Raw genomic sequence first — 16,836 nt, forward strand, 5'->3', positions numbered from 1 at the left:
GGGTTAGAGATTATAACTGTAGTGCTGGTGTGGTTTTGGAAAATGGCATAAGTGAGAGAGGGAAGAGAGAAAGTACTGGTGTCACATGTAGGTGTTACAAAGTATGGGACTTCAGAGAGCCCTTCTGTAATGACCCTTCACAACATACAGCTAAAATAGCTTTGGCTTGGAGAAATCTGTTTGTACTTTACATATACCATAAATGAATCCGTAGATTTGATTACAGTATCCCAAGCTGACATATTCCTAATTGCAAAATGCAGTTTTCTTTTAGTTTGCTTTTGCAGAGATGCCCTGGGGCTGCTTCCTTAATTTTTCCCTTCAAAACTCTGCAAGGAGAATTATGAGAAAACGTTTGCACACTGATGTGTGTGTGCACGAGATGCTTCAGTTTACATCTTCCCCTGACATTTATTGCAGACGAATATTAAATATGCAGAGGTGGGGGCTCTGGGGGTTCCATCCTGCTTTCCCATTAGGAATTCTATGCCTAGGAGGAGGGCAGCAACGTGTGACCACGAGCAACTGGAGAAGACTGAACGAGGAAAATGCCAGTCTCTCCCCTATTTGAATAACGATTTATAGGTAATGAAAGCCAACATAATGGAAATGAACCCGAGTACAACTCCGTGCAGGCTCTTTGATTTGTGCGTGATTATTTAGGCATCTTTTCAGTGCAGTCATCTCGATTCTTACTGACACCAGTCTCTGAAAGGTGGCACTGTCCTCATGTCTTTGTTCTGACAAATAGCAATCACACACAGCTTGCTGCTCCCCCACAGTCACTTCTCATGCACGGAGTGTCACAGAGCAGCAAAGTTTGTGTCTCTGTGTCATGTTTCTCTAGCTTATGCTTTTATTTCCTATTTGTATTCTGCTGCTTAATAGTCCAGGGCACGATCAGCTACCTCAGATATTGAATCTTTCCTGTCTTAGTATGATCATAACTTTCAGGAAAGATTAAATAAAACCGTTATATTCCCATCTGAGTATTGCCACCAAAGTATTGCTGTCTTTCACTGTCTACCTTCATCTAGCTGTGACTGAAGTTGCCTAAATTGAGAGGGAAAGGAAAAAGAGAAACAATCAGGGTAGCTGGCAATTTCCAGCTGTTCTGGCATTCACACAGAATATAATAATCAAGTCTCCACTTAGTCTGGAGTCTGAACACCGAGCCGTAATGAAGAACCCTCTTCGCACTCCTCAGATTTTTTTTTTGAATGAGATTTAGCAACTCTTGTCTTTGCACTTCTTCCTTTTATGCAATCGACAGAAGCTGAAGAACCTCTAAAGGCAGCAGCCTTTATAAATACACATTCTTTTCATTATAAATATACTTTCTTGTGGGACTTCAGATTTTAATTCTCGTGCCTCTCATCACTGATTCTCTTTGAGGTGGCAAAGTCCCTCTGCGTCACGTGCAGCTCTTCCTGACATACCTGAGAGCTTGCTTTTTGAAAGCTGGCCTTGTATCTGGCAGCAGCTAGACTGCCAGTCTCTGCTCTTAGACCTGTGCTGTGTGATAGTGGCCTTGTTTCTTGGCCAGGAGTTGGGTGGATGGATGAACTTGGAAGATTGGGGCAGGGGAAGAAAGGGCAGGCTGTAAGTTTCCTTTTTTTATTTTTTATTTTCATAGAGTTCACTTTGAATAGTGGGTGTTTTGGACTTCGTTATTTGAGAAGATGGCTGAGATTTATTTGGGATATTCCACATCTAATGGACTTTTTTTCCTCTTTTGTAAGCTTTTCAAAATTCGTTCTATCTAGGCTCATTTCACTGTGGGAAAATGCAATGTGCAGGAGGTCCTATCTCTTTTGGCCCAAGAATCTCCTTTTGAATTCGCAGGTGATAGGTTCCCTCCATGTGTGTGTGTGTCCTGTCTGCTACAAAATCAACACCATTAGTAATAATTGCAAGAGTTTATAACAACTCTGTCATGCTGAGCATGGCACAGAATTTGACCCTATATTTTTAAGTTGTGTTTACATGATTCTATCTCCTGAGGATGTCTTTTTTTTCCCCATAAGGCCCTATGCTGATGGGAACATCCCAGATGCCATAACACCATTCTGTGGATGATGCCCATTTTCGTACCACAGTTATCTGAATTATAAGCTCATCTGCTTGAATCTTCCTTAGAGCTACTATCTTAAGAAAGCCTAACTTTTAATGAGTTCGTTGAAGATTGACTGATTACTTTCTCTTCTGCCTCTGTGGAGATTAAGGAAAGTAACTTGCTGAGTTTTCTACTTATTTTAATGGTTACTTTAGGGAGAGCTGAAGAATTGATTAGGGGTCTGCAAGAATACAAATCCAACCCAGCAGTTTTCAACGTAAGTTAAACTTATATGTGGAAATAAGAGACAGCAGAGGGCAGTAGTATGGTACGTATGGGAAAGAAGTTCAATTGGCTAATAATCAGGTTGCTCCTTTGTATATTCTTTAACTGTTTGGTGACTGAATGGTTACCAGAAATGAATTTTGCTCTGAAGCACGTGTTTCCCCCAGCCCTGAGATGCAGCACATGGTCGTTTGCCATTCTGTGGAAAGAAGCATTAACAATTTTCTACATTATTGTTTGTGCAATGGAGCCTAAGCCATGAAAGAGCCTCTTCTTGAGTTACATTTCTCTGGTCCATCCGGCAGACAGCGAAAGTTCCTGATCTGGTGTTCTGCTGAACCTGTAGCCAGGATCTTGTAACATTTTGGGCTGACTGAGAGCTTGCTGCTTTGTCTAACTAAAAGAACAGGCTAACAGCAGAGTCGACTGGATACAGATCTGAAATGGTTTGTAAAAAGCTCTGAATGTTAGTTAGGTTTATTCTACCAGGTAGTGCACTGTTTCTGATCCCAGCAACTGAAAATACTTCCTCGCTTTCTGACTGTTCACAGAATTACAGTGGGACATTGGACCTGCCAGTGTCTGTGTGCTTTCCAATCCTTTTAAAGTTACATTTTCTAACTCATTTTTCAAACTTTTCTTTTAAAAGTACTTCCAGTGGTCTCTATCTCGGTTTTTACTTGCTACTTCAAGAACTCGAGTGTTTGGTTGTTCCAGTCTGAGAAATCCAGAGGATGGGAAAACAAAAAAGTCAGCTGAAAAACCGACTGTGCTCCTTCAGCTTTGTGTCCTAAGGAAAAAAAAAAAAAAGAAAATCCACAGTTTGGGTGGTTTGAATTTGTTTTAATGCAATTTCAGTAAGAAACTAGTATCACCACGGCATCTTTTTGGCCTCTAATGCCCACCTTAGCCTTCTCCAAAAATATTCATTTAGAACAAGAATCATCTGGAGAATTTCTTCTTTTCAGCCTATTCTGTTCACCAGCAAGCTCTCAGTTGTTGGAGGCATTTGGTAATGAGTTACACAATGATAATGGACTGGGGACAATGCTTGTTATCAAGATACACTGTTGTTGTACTGTGGGTCTGAGGAGCACAGCTAGATGTCGTTGGGGACTTGTAACGCTGCTGCGTCCTTTCAAGTTAGCAGATAAGGTTGGCAAATTTGGCTCGTTCTGGTTTCCAACAGACAGGCTAATCTCTCTGCAGAATGACACCACTGCAATTGGTGTTGCTGAGCTTTCAAAAGACTGAATTATCCTCTCACAGGCAGTTATCCTTGTGTCTGGGTTGACAAACGCTGAAATTCCCAATGAAGTCTGGATATACATCTGTAGGAGCGTGCTTTGTAGCCCTGTGGCTTATTCTTTTTCCTTGCAGGAAACTGCTGCTTAAACAATTTTAATAGCAATAAAGCATCAAAGCCTCCTCAAAAAGCTCATACCTCACAACATTTTCTGTGTGGATGGCCTCCAGGATTGCTGTAGCATCTTTTACGATAAAAAAGGGATGGAGAAAACAGTCGTAACCCTTCTAGGTTGTGTTTCCCTTGGAGAACCATCAAAAGACCTGTGGAAGAGGGAGGCATTCTAAAATCCAGACAGGGATCCTTTCTGGCCTTAAAAACACTGTCAAAGATCTGATATATCTCAAACTATGTGAGGTTTATACACATGCTGCAGTGTGTGGGTCATTAATCTTTCTGAACTGGAGACATGAAATATGAGAGAGAAAAAAAGACCTGTTCTTCGGGGGGGGGTGGGTCTTTTAAAGTATTTCTTAGGCTATAAACGTAACTCTTCTAATTGTTTAAAGGACATGATGGCTTTGTCATTTGAAATTTAAATTCTAACTTGCAGGTTAAGTAAAAGAATGGTTCATTTGGGGAGGGGTCCTGCGTATTTTGTCCTTTTAAAGAATCTGGTTGTCACTGTGCCGCTACAAAAATAATGGCAAAAGCAGAGAGCAGAGCTTCAGAAAGGTTCTTTCCCTTTGTAAGAGTTGTCTGTTTTTTTGATAAAGATGCTAACTTTTATTTTTTTAGAGTTCCTAATGCCCCATCGGTCCGAGGCTTTGCTTGCCTCGGGTCTCTCCTGGCTGCACGAAGCCAAGACTTAAGAGAGCTAGCCTGTCTTTCTCTGTTTAGAGGATCTTCGTGCTCCTAAGTGCTGCAGCAAAAAGAACTGTAATTGGAAGAGAAGCAGGGAAGACAGTTGTCAGTGCTGCTGATTTTTCAAATAAGCCCAGTGAGAACCAAACCACTGAATCAGAGTAGAGGAGCCGTGACATGTCAGGGGCAAGACTGACACGAGATAGATAGTTTATATAACTACTCCACTTCGCCAGGTACTGAGTCGTCCCCTTCTGACCCTCAGGAAGGGGAAATTTTAATTTTATATTTCAGTGCCAAAAGTTGTGCTCTGAGCAGTGTTGTTAGGTCACCCCGAAGTCTTTTCTGTAGTCTTAGAAACTATAGCTGGTATGTACATTTATTTCGTTATTTATTTTTCTGCAAATATGTTTTATTAATGCATTCAGGAAAAAACTCATTATCTTAGAAATATGGGCTGAACTCTTTAGCTTGCACTTGCCGTATTTCCAGCAAGCTCATGTTCGTGGCATGCATGCATACATTTCAGCGCGCTGTTATGGTTCTGCAAGAATTTGAAAATCAGTAATGTGTTTTTTTTTTTTTTTTTTTTTTAACTGTTAATTTTTGGAGCTTTGTGATGCTGCTGATTGCCTTTCACCGTTCCCATTTATAGCTGATAATTACAATGAGTTATTTGTGGCTTGTCCTGAAACCCTTGTGTTGAGAAAAAAGAAAAAAGGAAAGTGTAAATTACCAAATTTGCAGTTGTCTTCCCAATATTTTTAGAGTAAGCTCAGCACAGCAGAGGTGATACAGTTTTGGTAGACCTGTCTACGTGCTGGTCTGACTTGTCAGCATCACCTGTGTGGATGATGCCTTGGCATCCATTTTGTTCCCTGTTCCTCTGCCGATCCCATCAGCAGAGGTCCCAGATGGTGTCTCTACACACTTCCAGCCTCTAAAAAAAAATTGTTCCAGTCTCATCCTCAGCAGGTTGTCCCTTTGCCAGGAGAACTGCCATAATTTGCTTTTTTCTCGTTACCGTGTTGTGTGTCACTGTTCCTTTTGTTCAGAACTTTGTAGATTGTGCTGCATTCATGTTTTCTTTTTCTTTTTACAGTTCCACAGGAGAATTTATAAAGGGATCCCGTTGCAGTTCAGAGGGCAAGTTTGGTCTTTGCTACTTGATGTCCCTAAAATGAAAAAAGAAATGAAAGACTTCTACAATGTGAGTTAGAAACATTTCCACTTACTATTATCGTTAATTTAAGAATATCAGGTACTATATCTATGGGTTTTATTAAGCTTTTTTATTATGCAGTGTTTAAAAAAACCACATTTAGCTAGGAAAAAGGCCGTGGATTGGAAAGCACTTTACCAGCTTATTTTTTGGTTCTGTACTGCATGTAATTTATTTGATTTTCTTTCCATTTCCTTTCCCGTCCTCAAATCCTTGCAAAAGCCTTCCTAAAAGTAAAGCAAAACAGAATAAGACAAAATCCTGCTCCCAATAAGAAGGTACAAACCTCTGAAACTACGGCTCTCCTTTGAGAAATTTCTATTAAGCAAGCAGCGCCTTTGCTGAATATCAATCAGGAAGAGGAGTTGCGGTATCCTGAAGGGGTGTGCATTGGTGCCTTCTTCATCTGGTCAGAGCCAGGAGGGTCTCTGACAGAGCAAGCTGTCTACCTTTCTGCCACCTCGTCCCTAAGTGAAGCACGGAGAGCCCTTAAAAAGCAGCATCCGTTTAGTTCAGTGGTATTCTCAGAGGTGTGACTGATGACAGGACGTTAACCCTACCGAATGCTGCAGGCACAAATTGACCAGCTAACCTATTCCTAATTAAAATGTGAAGAAAAACCTATATGTTAACCCTCAGCCCCCACCCTCACGCTGGGTAGCAGTTAAAATCACCTTTGAATTATTTTGGTTATGTTCCTCTAAACTTTTCTCCTCTATCTCTACTTTTTCTGATTGCCATCTGAGCTAAGCTTCAGGCTCCAAACTGCAGAGTGAGGTTGATGTGTAGGGGGTAGTAGGGCAGAAGGGGAACTGAATTTTAAATGTTCTGTCTTTTCCTCTCAGTTTGTCTCTGTGCTAAGGGATTAGAAGATAGTTTAGCTGAACAGAAAGGTAATTTAGTATTGTAGAGCATTTGTTTCTTAAAAGGCAGCAAACATTTAAATTCCTGTGGGGGGAAAAATTCAACTTCCAGAGTTTTAAGGAAACACATCGCTAGGTTTGGCTCTTGGTAATTTTTTATAGCACTCTTTAGGAGCTGAGACTCTGGGTCTGAGCATAAAAGGGATCTTGTAAGGTCATGAAAGAAGATTGATGTTATCGCAATTTTGGTCTCTGTGATCTTCCTTTCGAATTATTTCTTACTCCTTAGTCTGATGGGTTGCTCTTTCCGACTGGTATATTTTGTTTAACTTCATAAGCAAGACTAGAGGCAAAAAGAGATAAAAGGGATAAAATGGAGTTCATGCTGAGTAATGTAGTTGTGGGAAAGAATAGCGAATATAACTAGAAGCATTTAAAAATACGTTAATTCATCTTCAGAGATTATTAATGCCATTTAGTGCTAAGTGCAAAACAAAAAATGTCTTTGTAGACTTTCTTCCATCATTATCCTAGCTTGTTTATTTGTGATAAGCTCATTTAACTGCTGTCTGCTTTTCCCATTTCCTTAAGTGATATTAACACTCCTCGTTACAGTTCTCACATACAAATTTCACACCTTAAAGTTAGAAGGAAGCTGCACGATTTTGCTGTAGGTCAGACAGCTTTTTACAGTTCTCAGTGCAGGGTAGTTACTCACCAATTCTTAATCTTTTGCCCTTTCTGTTTCTCAAACTTTGGGTGCCCACACTAGAGCCTCCCATCATAGCAAGGGTGCTTCTTTTTCTGCAACTCCAACAAATCGTAGACTCTAGGTCTTTATACCATCTTAAAACTGTAAATTTTCTGTTCTCTACTTCTTTTCTGTCTGGGGGACAAATCATTCTGGATGTCAGTGCTTTAAATTATACTGAAAGGTGCATGAAATTGAGACTGTGATTTGTGTTGTGTTGGTTAGTGGCTGCTGCCAATTGATTCCTTGATTTACAGGTAATTCCTCGTTTGCCTAAAGATGCTGATGGTATTCAACAGACTGAATGGCTGTTATTGTTGTATGCTTGTCCCTTTATTTTTCTTATTTTTGTCTTTAAATTTCATTTGTTTTCTTGCAACTAGAAGCTGTGGAGTTCTGCCTTATGAATGATTATCCCTGGTATTCTGTAAAAATGCCTTTTCTGACATAACGTTTTGACCATACCATGTTGAAGCGAGCTAGAAATGTCTCACAAACTCGACTTTTGGGTACAGAAGTAAGAATGAAGGAATGTCAAAAGAAAATTACCATAGGTGTAAAAAATATGACAGTTCAACCTGTGCAGGCTTCCTAATGTATTCAAGTACAAAATTGGATTTAATTGTAAAACATTAAAGCAAGTGCTGAAGTAGAGCTGTTCTACCACTAGGTTGGTCAGAACATAAAGACAGAGGGGATGACTAGGGAAGTGTTTTACTTCTGTGCTGTGTGAATGTGATAGACTCTACAGAATTCATGTATTTATATGCATGTTTTGGATATTGTTGTCTTCAGAGTTGCCATTCTATATTAAACATTTGAAATCACGAGATGACAAATACTTCAGTATAGCTGTACAGACAGGCAGGTTTCTGCTATTTTAGAGCTTGCAATTTTAATCTTCTGTTCTGTACCGTTTTCCTAGGAATTGAAGTGTCAAGCACGAGGGTCTTCACCAGACATTAGGCAAATTGATCTTGATGTAAATCGAACATACAGGGATCATATCATGTTTCGAGACAGATATGGTGTTAAGTAAGTAAATTAAATGTTTTGTTTTGTCTTACGGTTCATTTCTGATCTGCCTCTAACTTCTTTGATCTGTCCGAGAATGTTGAATGTAAACTCCAAACTTTCAAAGCAGAGTTGTCTGTGTAATGATGTAATTAATCATCGTTATTACTGCAAAACCAGATGGTCACTTCCAACGATCCAGTATTTTTGTATTATGATGTAGTCAGTATTATTCCAATGAAAGACATTTCTAAACAGATTGTTACATGTTAAAAAGCAAAAAAACTGTTAGAAAGAATGGAAATGCCAATCTAATAAATTCAGATTTATTACACAATCATTTTATTTAACAGTGTATTTTTAAAAACAAAATAATTTTTTACATCTGATATCTTTTATCTTCTCAGAGACTTTAGCTTTCCTTTGTATTTTACATCCCTCCTTTCTTACTTTCTGTCTCAGAACCAAACAGAGCAATATTTTAGATGCGAGCATTTAATTATTTACAAATGCAAGCCTTAATGCTTTTGAATGTCTTCAAAATGTTGTTATTCCTACTGTCATTGGATGAGGAATATTAGGCAGCTGTCATCACTAAAAATGCTTAATAGTGAACTAAGTAGCAATACAAACATCAGCATTGTTGCTAGCGTGCCACATCAGCACCCTGCTGAGATGAAGAGGGTATTTCTTTCCCTTCTGCGACTGTGTTAGTTCACTTTAATCTCTTTTTCTTTCCAAGGCACATTCTACAGTAGTCTGCTGTTTTCAAAAAGGCAATACTCAAAGAGTTATGGGCTTTAATGTGATAATGAAAGAAACATTTTCTTATATTATTCTTCCAGGTATTTTGCAGACAAATTCTAAGCAAGCATGGGAAATTTCTGCAATGGCTGCAGCACAGGATGGAGTACAAAGCAGAAATTCCCAAGCTGAGAGCACTATTCTGTGCAGACCCTGTAGTTTTGATATGTTTCTGCAGTGCTATCTGTACTTGAGCTGACATGCCTTGCCTCTCAGTAGTACCGACACAATGACAAGCAAAAATGACTGTCGTGCTTCTGGGCCTCAGTTAGTTTTTATGGACACATTTTAGGTTTAAGCAGAAGCTCACTACCCCATCAGTTTGGGGTTAACAGAGGCAGAGCCAGCTCCAGTCCCTATGGCTGTGTTGTAAGCATGTCCTCAGAGTCCACAAAAAAGCCTTTGGCTGCACGAGGCAATTTCACACTTGGAATAGATCTTGGAATTACTGTACATGTATTATGCATTTCTAGTGATGGCAATGAAAATTCGGAAGTCTTGCTATATAGCAATGAAATAAGGTCTCCCAGGCAAATCAATAGCTTGTTTGACTTCTCGGTAGACTGTACATTTTGAAGGGTCATTCTTTTGCAGGTCTTTAGGGGTATCATCTACTGTAAATATTTCTGAAATTACCATTATTTTATGTATCTTACTGTGAATGAGATTGTGCTCTTATATTCGCTTTCGTACGGTGCAAATTCCCTTAACTGATGACAGAAGATTTGTGTCCTGTTTGGGACCTAACTATTAATTTTCATTTTATCCTTGTAAAATAATTCTCAAGTTTTGTATCTAGGACTTCAGGTTACACTTTTCTTTGGTTACTAAAAAATGGGTAAGCTCCAGTTTCTGCAAGAGGGTGAACAAAAATGCCTTCCTTAATCTAGATATTTTGGTAAAATTCTTCAAGTGTTCATCCTCTTTCTCAATAGAAAAGACTCAGCTTTTTTGCTTAATCTTTTCTTTTATGACCAGCTAGCTTCTGTTTCTGGACACTTGATCAGTGACAGGCAGAGGGAATTTGACTGGGTGCAGAAGACAGCGTGCAAAACTCAGCAGCTAAATTTTATCAGTTGTAGTTGAAAGTAGTCATTCATGTTTCCAAGTTCTACTCACAACAAATCACAGCAAGTAGGTGTGAGTTTAAAAAAGGGGGAAAAAAAAAAAAAAAAAGGAGAATTCTCCACCATTATCCATTCTGATGTCCCATTTTGAGAAGAGTGCAGTTCATATATTTTTGTCCTACTACTTTCACAATTTAGTACTAGGTGACTTAATCTGTTTTTACAGAAAGCAAAAGACTTATACCAAGCTGTTTACATACTTCAAAGTTAGAATTACAGAGATCAGTGCGCTCTGGAGGACTGAGCCATAGGATGGAGAGTCAGAGTTAGAATTGTTTTCCTTCAGTTTGACAGAAAGCAGTCACAAAAGCAGCTTTTAATTTGGGTACCAAGATTAAGACACCTTTGTGCCTGCTTTGTGCATTTCAGTTGTACATGACTGTTTGCAATCAGTAACAGCTGTTAGCGTTCTGCAAACAGAAATCAGCTGTGGGGTGCTTAAAGTTTGTCACTTAGGATAAATCCATTTGAAAGGAGTCCCATCCTGTGTTTTCACTTTCCCCTGCTTGTAAAAATAGTGGTCTGATGCCATTGTCTCCTCCAGGTATTGTAGATGAGATGTTGAATCTTTCAACATGCAAAAATCAGAAAACTGCTAAATTTTATGTTTGGTTTACAATCAGAAGCACGCAGAACTGTAGGATTGGTTTTTGTCCTGCTCTTTAGTGCTAGATGAGTTAAATTGGAGAAACAGGTTTCCAAAACATAGTTCACTAATTTTATGTGTTTCTGTTTTTACAAAAAAAAAAATATTACAGCATTTTCCTTTTCTACATCTTTCTCCAGGCAACAATCTTTATTCCACGTTTTAGCTGCGTATTCCATATATAATACGGTAAGTTGTGTACTTTCACACTTGGTTTCTCTGAACATGCTGTAAGATAATTTGCAATTCTGTATCCTCTTTCTCCCTCAAAAAAACACATTTCAGAGACCTTTGGAAGTACAGAAAAATACGTGATTTGTCTGTAGACATGTTTTGAGCTACTGAAGTTAAAATGAAACAAAACATCTTGATTATGAGTATCGTAGTGGGCAGACTGAACAGTGCACACACTTTGACTGCAATTAAGTATCGTGTCTAATAAGAAAAATGAATTTGTGCTGGGGTTTTATACTACTGATATTTTCCCCTATTGTATTATACGCCTCCAGTTAAGATCATGTGAATAATGGGAGGGAAAACACGCTGCGGAAAGGTTGGAGTAAGCAGGCATATTTTGTAGCCTGGAGGGTTCTGACAAATGGAAATGGTTTTAAAGGTTGCATCTTCTTTACTTAAGCCCTCTTTTAGATATGCTCCAATGCATGTGTCAGAGTACATTCTGGTACTAAATTTGGTCTTGGCTGTAATCCTGAATGAGGATTTCTTGAAGTGGAGTTTCTAGACTATGTCGTAGGGGTTAGAAACTTACCTATTTTGTAATGTCTTTTGGCTGTATGCTAAAAATAGAAGAAAGAGAAATACGATCATGTCCACATTTAACTGTGTTTCATGCACTGCCTCCTGCCTTCACTGTGTCCATTTTGATTATCTTTGTACATCTTTCATTTTACATCCATCACTGACGCCTTACAATTTGATGTAAAATACATAAGGAAGTGAAGCTAAGCACTAATTAAATACCACTTCATTTCATTTTTCAAAGTTCTAGGAAATGTGGCTTTTCTTTCCTGCTTCAGTTTGTTTCCTCACAGTTCCTTAGCCCATAAATGAACTTTCATTGCTAGAATTTGTTGTCTTTCACTTACTGAGTTACCTCAAGTGTTTTGTTGCAAGTTTCAAACACTGAGAAATAAAACTCGGGAAGGAGGAACTTCCTTTATATATCTTTGGTGGAACATTGGATTAATATCTTCAAATTGCATGAAAAATACTGCTTAAAATCAACTGTTACAATATAGGTGATGGGAATACTGTAGTGAGTTTTCAATTTGCTTTTATGTTGCATTTTTCTTAATGTGTCACAGTTCTCTTATGCTTTGGTTTTATCTCTAGAACAAAGCTCTTTTTAATAAGATTTAAATTTGAAAACCCTTATTCAACTATTAATTCATTCTCCTTAGAAATGTTTTATCAGTGGGGCTATCTGAGCAGTGCAATGATAGTGACAGTTGGTTCCTGCCGTAAGAGTCAAAATTAATAGTGGAAGGGATGCTCAAATTTATCTCTGGAACAAGATTTCTTTTTCTTCACATTTAATAGCACATTGCTGCTACACTTGAACAGGTTTATAGTTATAGGTCATTCCTGAAAACTCCTGTGTTATCAAATGGTGCCATGACTGTAAACAAACCAAAACAACTTCCTCTGTTCCAGAGGCAAATTGCAACTAAATGGAAAATACATCCATTCTGAAGTAAAATGATCTAATTACTAGAAATTATTAATATTAAAACTGATTTTGTGAATCAATAGAGGGTCCTAATGACCAATCCAAACCTAAAGTTTACTTTTCAGATTGATGGTTGTATGTCATCCCTTCTATCTATCAATATTTTAAATATTTAAAAGTTAAATGTTTGTGCTGGCACCAAGGTTAGAGAATCTATACCATCAGGGCAGGCAGCTTCTTTGCTACCTTACTTGAAAGAAAACTTAACAACTCATAGGTGGGGGTCTTTTGCTTTCAGGATTTTAATATTTCTCATTTTCTAATTTTCAGGAAGTTGGATACTGTCAGGGAATGAGCCAGATCACAGCTTTGCTACTTATGTACATGAATGAAGAAGATGCCTTCTGGGCCTTGGTGAAACTGCTCTCGGGTCCGAAGCACGCTATGCATGGTACGGAGTGTCACATCACTTAGTATATATTAGGTTTCAACCAACCCTATTTAAGTTGTAAATTATTTGAAAATGGAGCTATGCTGTTCTATGTATATGTTCAAAGTAAGACATAACTGGAGCTTTATCCTGAGGTGACACTGGATGTTACAGAAGCTCACTCATACTTCTAAGTAATTGCTTTTGTACGGGGGTATCTTCCAAATAGTTCTTGATGAAAATCAGATGATGCATTTCTTAATCTCTTAAGGAAATGTAACTAGTTGAAAGCTGGTTATATAGATGTCTATATAGCAGGATAATACTAACAGAAACCCCATACAGAATATGTTAAATAGCATTTTGGCTATGCCATCACTTGGCATGACGGGAATCCGTAGTTTAAAAAAATACTACTAAAAAAATATATATATATACAAAAACCAGTATCATAGAATGGCTTGGGTTGGAAGGGACCTTAAAGACCATTTAGTTCCAACCCCTCTGCCATAGGCAGGGATGCCACCCACTAGATCATGTTGGCCAAGGCCCCACCCAACCTGACCTTGAACACCTCCAGAGATGGGGTGCCTCACCACCCTTATAACGAAGGATTTCTTCCTGATGTCTAGTCTAAATCTATCCTCTTTTTGTTTAAGACTACCAGCGAAGTCCAAGGCAAAGTAGTTTTTAAGTACCTCAGCTTTCTCCATGTCTGTTGTTACCAGTTCTCAGTCTACATTAGTCAGAGGCACTACACTCTCCCTAGTCTTCCTGTTGCAGCCAGTGTACCTGTAGAACCCCTTCTTGTTACTCTTTGCATCCCTTGCCAAATTTAGTTCTGTCAGTGCCTTGGCTTTCCTGATCCCATCCCTGCACAGACAGCGTTTCTGTACTCTTTCCAGGGCACCCAGCCCTGTTTCCACCGTCTGTGCATTTCCTCCTTTTGCCTCACTTTGACCAGCAGATCCTGCTTCAGCCATGCCAATTTCCTACCTTCCTTGTTTAATTTATTACATACGGAAAAAGAGAGAGCTCTTGTGCTGCAAGAAAAATATCCTTAAAGAGGTGCCATCTCTGATTAGATCCTCTGCCCCTAAGGATCGTGTCCCATGGGATCTCATCCACTAATTCTTTGAGCAGCTGGAAATTCACTTTTCTAAAATTCAGGGTCTGACTTTGCTCTTAGCCAGGCTCGTATCCCTTGAGATCACAAAATCAACCAGGGCGTGAGCACTGCAATTTAGGCTTCCTTCAGTCTTAACCTCTTTAAAGAGCTCTTCTGCAATGGTGAGCACCAGGTCCAGTAACACTTGTCCTCTGGCTGGGTTGTCTAATACCTGGACGAGGAATTTGCCCTCTACACACTCCAGAAGTCACCTGGATTCCTCACTGCCTGCTATGTGGCTTTCCCTGCAAACATTCGGGTGGTTGAAATCCCCCAGGAGGATGACAGCCCGTGAGCATGATGCTTCCTGGAGTTGGAGCAAGAAGGCCTCATCAGCAGGCTCCTCTTGGTCGGGCGGCCTGTAGTAGACCCCCACCACAAGGCGTCCTTTGGTCCTCCTTCATTTTTACCCACAGGCTCTCATCCTGTTCTTGGTTGTTTCTCAGAGGGAACTCTTCACAATCTACCCATTTCTTTACATAGGGGACGATGCCCCCACCCTTCTTTCCCTGCCTGTCTCTCCTGTAAAGCTTGCAGCCCTCCACTGCAATGTTCCAGCTGTGTGATTCATCCCACCACGGTGCCGTGGTAGCAATTAGATCATAGATTTCTAATTGCACCGTGGCTTCCAACTCCTTCTGCTTGTTTCCCACTGTGAGCATTAATCTCGGCTTTCTTGGTTTTCTCTTTCCCTCATGCAGCATTTCCTGCTCTCACTGTCTTGTTACTTTTGTGTTATTGGTTGTTCTCTCTTTCCGTGTGAAATTCAGTATGACCAATGCATATTGCAGGGATAGAACAACTCTAGGAATTCCAGCGTCTGTCATTAATGAGTGATTCAGAAGGCTGTAGCTCTTGGGAGCTTGAAAAAAAATAAATGTTATTTAGCATTTGGGATTTTTAACATTCCCAACAGGCTCTGGTTCCTTTTCCCTGCTTAAGACTTTCACATACCATGGTAGCTTCCTGTTTTGTTCAGAGTTCCTGGAGTCCGACACGATGTGCTACTTGGCTATTTTTCTGTTTGCACTTCCTCAAAGCCATTGCCTTTTTGACCAAAGAAATTGGGAAGAAAAAAAAGTCTTCTGATGAAGAGATCAGTGTCATACAAAGAAATTTGAATTCAAAAAGAGCCAAGGACTTGCTTGGAGATTTACGCAATGGTAACACAGACTAAGACAATCTTACAGAAGCCAATATCTCTAGATTTAGTAGTAATCAAAACCTATAAAAATAAAACTGCGTAAAAGGATTCTTCTCAGTGATGAAGATTTTTAATTTTTTTTGGAGAAAGTGTTTAGATCAACTAGTATACCAAATCAGTTGATCTGATTTTGATACATGGGAGTTTCACATAGATGTAGTCACCTTTTTAAGATGCTATAGACTGTTAAACAGGATTTGAAAACTTTTTCCAGATTTTAAGTCTTAGTGGTTGGTCTACAACTCTTTTTTTTTTTTTTTTTTTTTTTAAACTCTACCATGAATGTCCCTTGCTGATTTTTGTAGTCACCATTTGAACTTGCTGTGGTGAACCAAGAGGGTTCATCTGGCCGCTGGTGATGTTAGACAGGCAGGTGTAGTCATTCACTGTTTATATTGAAGAAAAAAAACAAGCACCTTGCCTATATTAGTAATGTGCAACCTGACATTTAAATTTGTGTCTCTGAAGTACTAAACCTGTATGAATCAGGGAGTAAATTTTATAGCTTATAAGCTGTGTGCTGAATTGCATAATTGGTAACTAGAAAGAACTGGCTTTTGGTTGCTTTTTTTTTTTTTTTTTTAATCCTAGGAATATTAAATTCCCGTACTAAATTTATTTAGCCACATTCCCTTTTTCTCATGGTGACCAACAGCAGATGCTCATGGAAGTTGGCTTTTTCTTTAGGTGATCTTTCCTCTTGGCTGATCTGACCTAGTATTATAATCTCATTGACACTGAACTGGTTGTATGCATTGATAATTTCTGTCCCTTCTTAACCCTTCCCAGATTTTCCATTACTCTTTCAGGATGGCTAGGACTTCAGCTTGCTCACAATGTGGACAAATGCCACACGTCAAACAGCACAGAGCCCAGCACAAGCTCTTCTGTAACTTCATGGGTCATTACTCTCTGCTGTGAAGCTTTTTTGTCTCTTGCATTGTACTGCCTATTAACTCATTGGATAAGCTGCTTTAGGAGATGGACTGAAGAGATAAAGCCACTTTGCTGACAGAACCGATCAAGTACCTTTGGAAAGCCAAGTAGGCAATATCCACTGCTCTCTGTCTTTACATGCTCGCTCATTTCTTCAAAGGAAGTCCTGTAGATTTGGGACATGATCTCTTTTTGTAAAAGCCATATTGATTCTTCTCTGATGCTCAGTATCCATCTGTGTGTCCACTTTTCCCTGTTGTAATAGTTTCTGCTATTTTTCTCTTAACAGATACTGGAGTGAAAACTTACTTAAAATAGGTGATGTCATCTCAGCCACTTTCCAGGCCTCTGGTATTTTAAGCAAGAGATTTCATAAAATAGGTTTTTCAGGTAGTTGATCCTTCAGTTCTTTTAGAGCTGTTTAGGATCCTGACTTGGGAAAATTTTCACTGTCTTCCATACAGAAATTTAACTTGTGTATGGGCCTTATCATCGTTGGGCACTTTCAACAAGTCTTGATAAACAGTTGA

General features: G+C 39.1%; 1 protein-coding gene across 6 annotated transcripts in view; it reads left to right on the forward strand.

The window, feature by feature from the left end:
* Window positions 1-16,836, forward strand: part of USP6NL (USP6 N-terminal like) — a 118,647-nt gene that overhangs the window by 83,160 nt on the left and 18,651 nt on the right. For all 6 annotated transcript variants that reach the window (XM_084517727.1, XM_084517730.1, XM_084517728.1 and 3 more), the window contains 4 exons: window positions 5,554-5,661; window positions 8,213-8,322; window positions 11,019-11,067; window positions 12,899-13,019. In XM_084517727.1, coding sequence (XP_084373853.1) covers window positions 5,554-5,661; window positions 8,213-8,322; window positions 11,019-11,067; window positions 12,899-13,019 — 388 coding nt within the window. The remainder of the gene's footprint in view (window positions 1-5,553; window positions 5,662-8,212; window positions 8,323-11,018; window positions 11,068-12,898; window positions 13,020-16,836) is intronic.

The sequence above is a fragment of the Aythya ferina genome (assembly GCF_964211825.1).
Source record: "Aythya ferina genome assembly, chromosome: 1".
NCBI classification, from domain to species: Eukaryota; Metazoa; Chordata; class Aves; order Anseriformes; family Anatidae; genus Aythya; species Aythya ferina.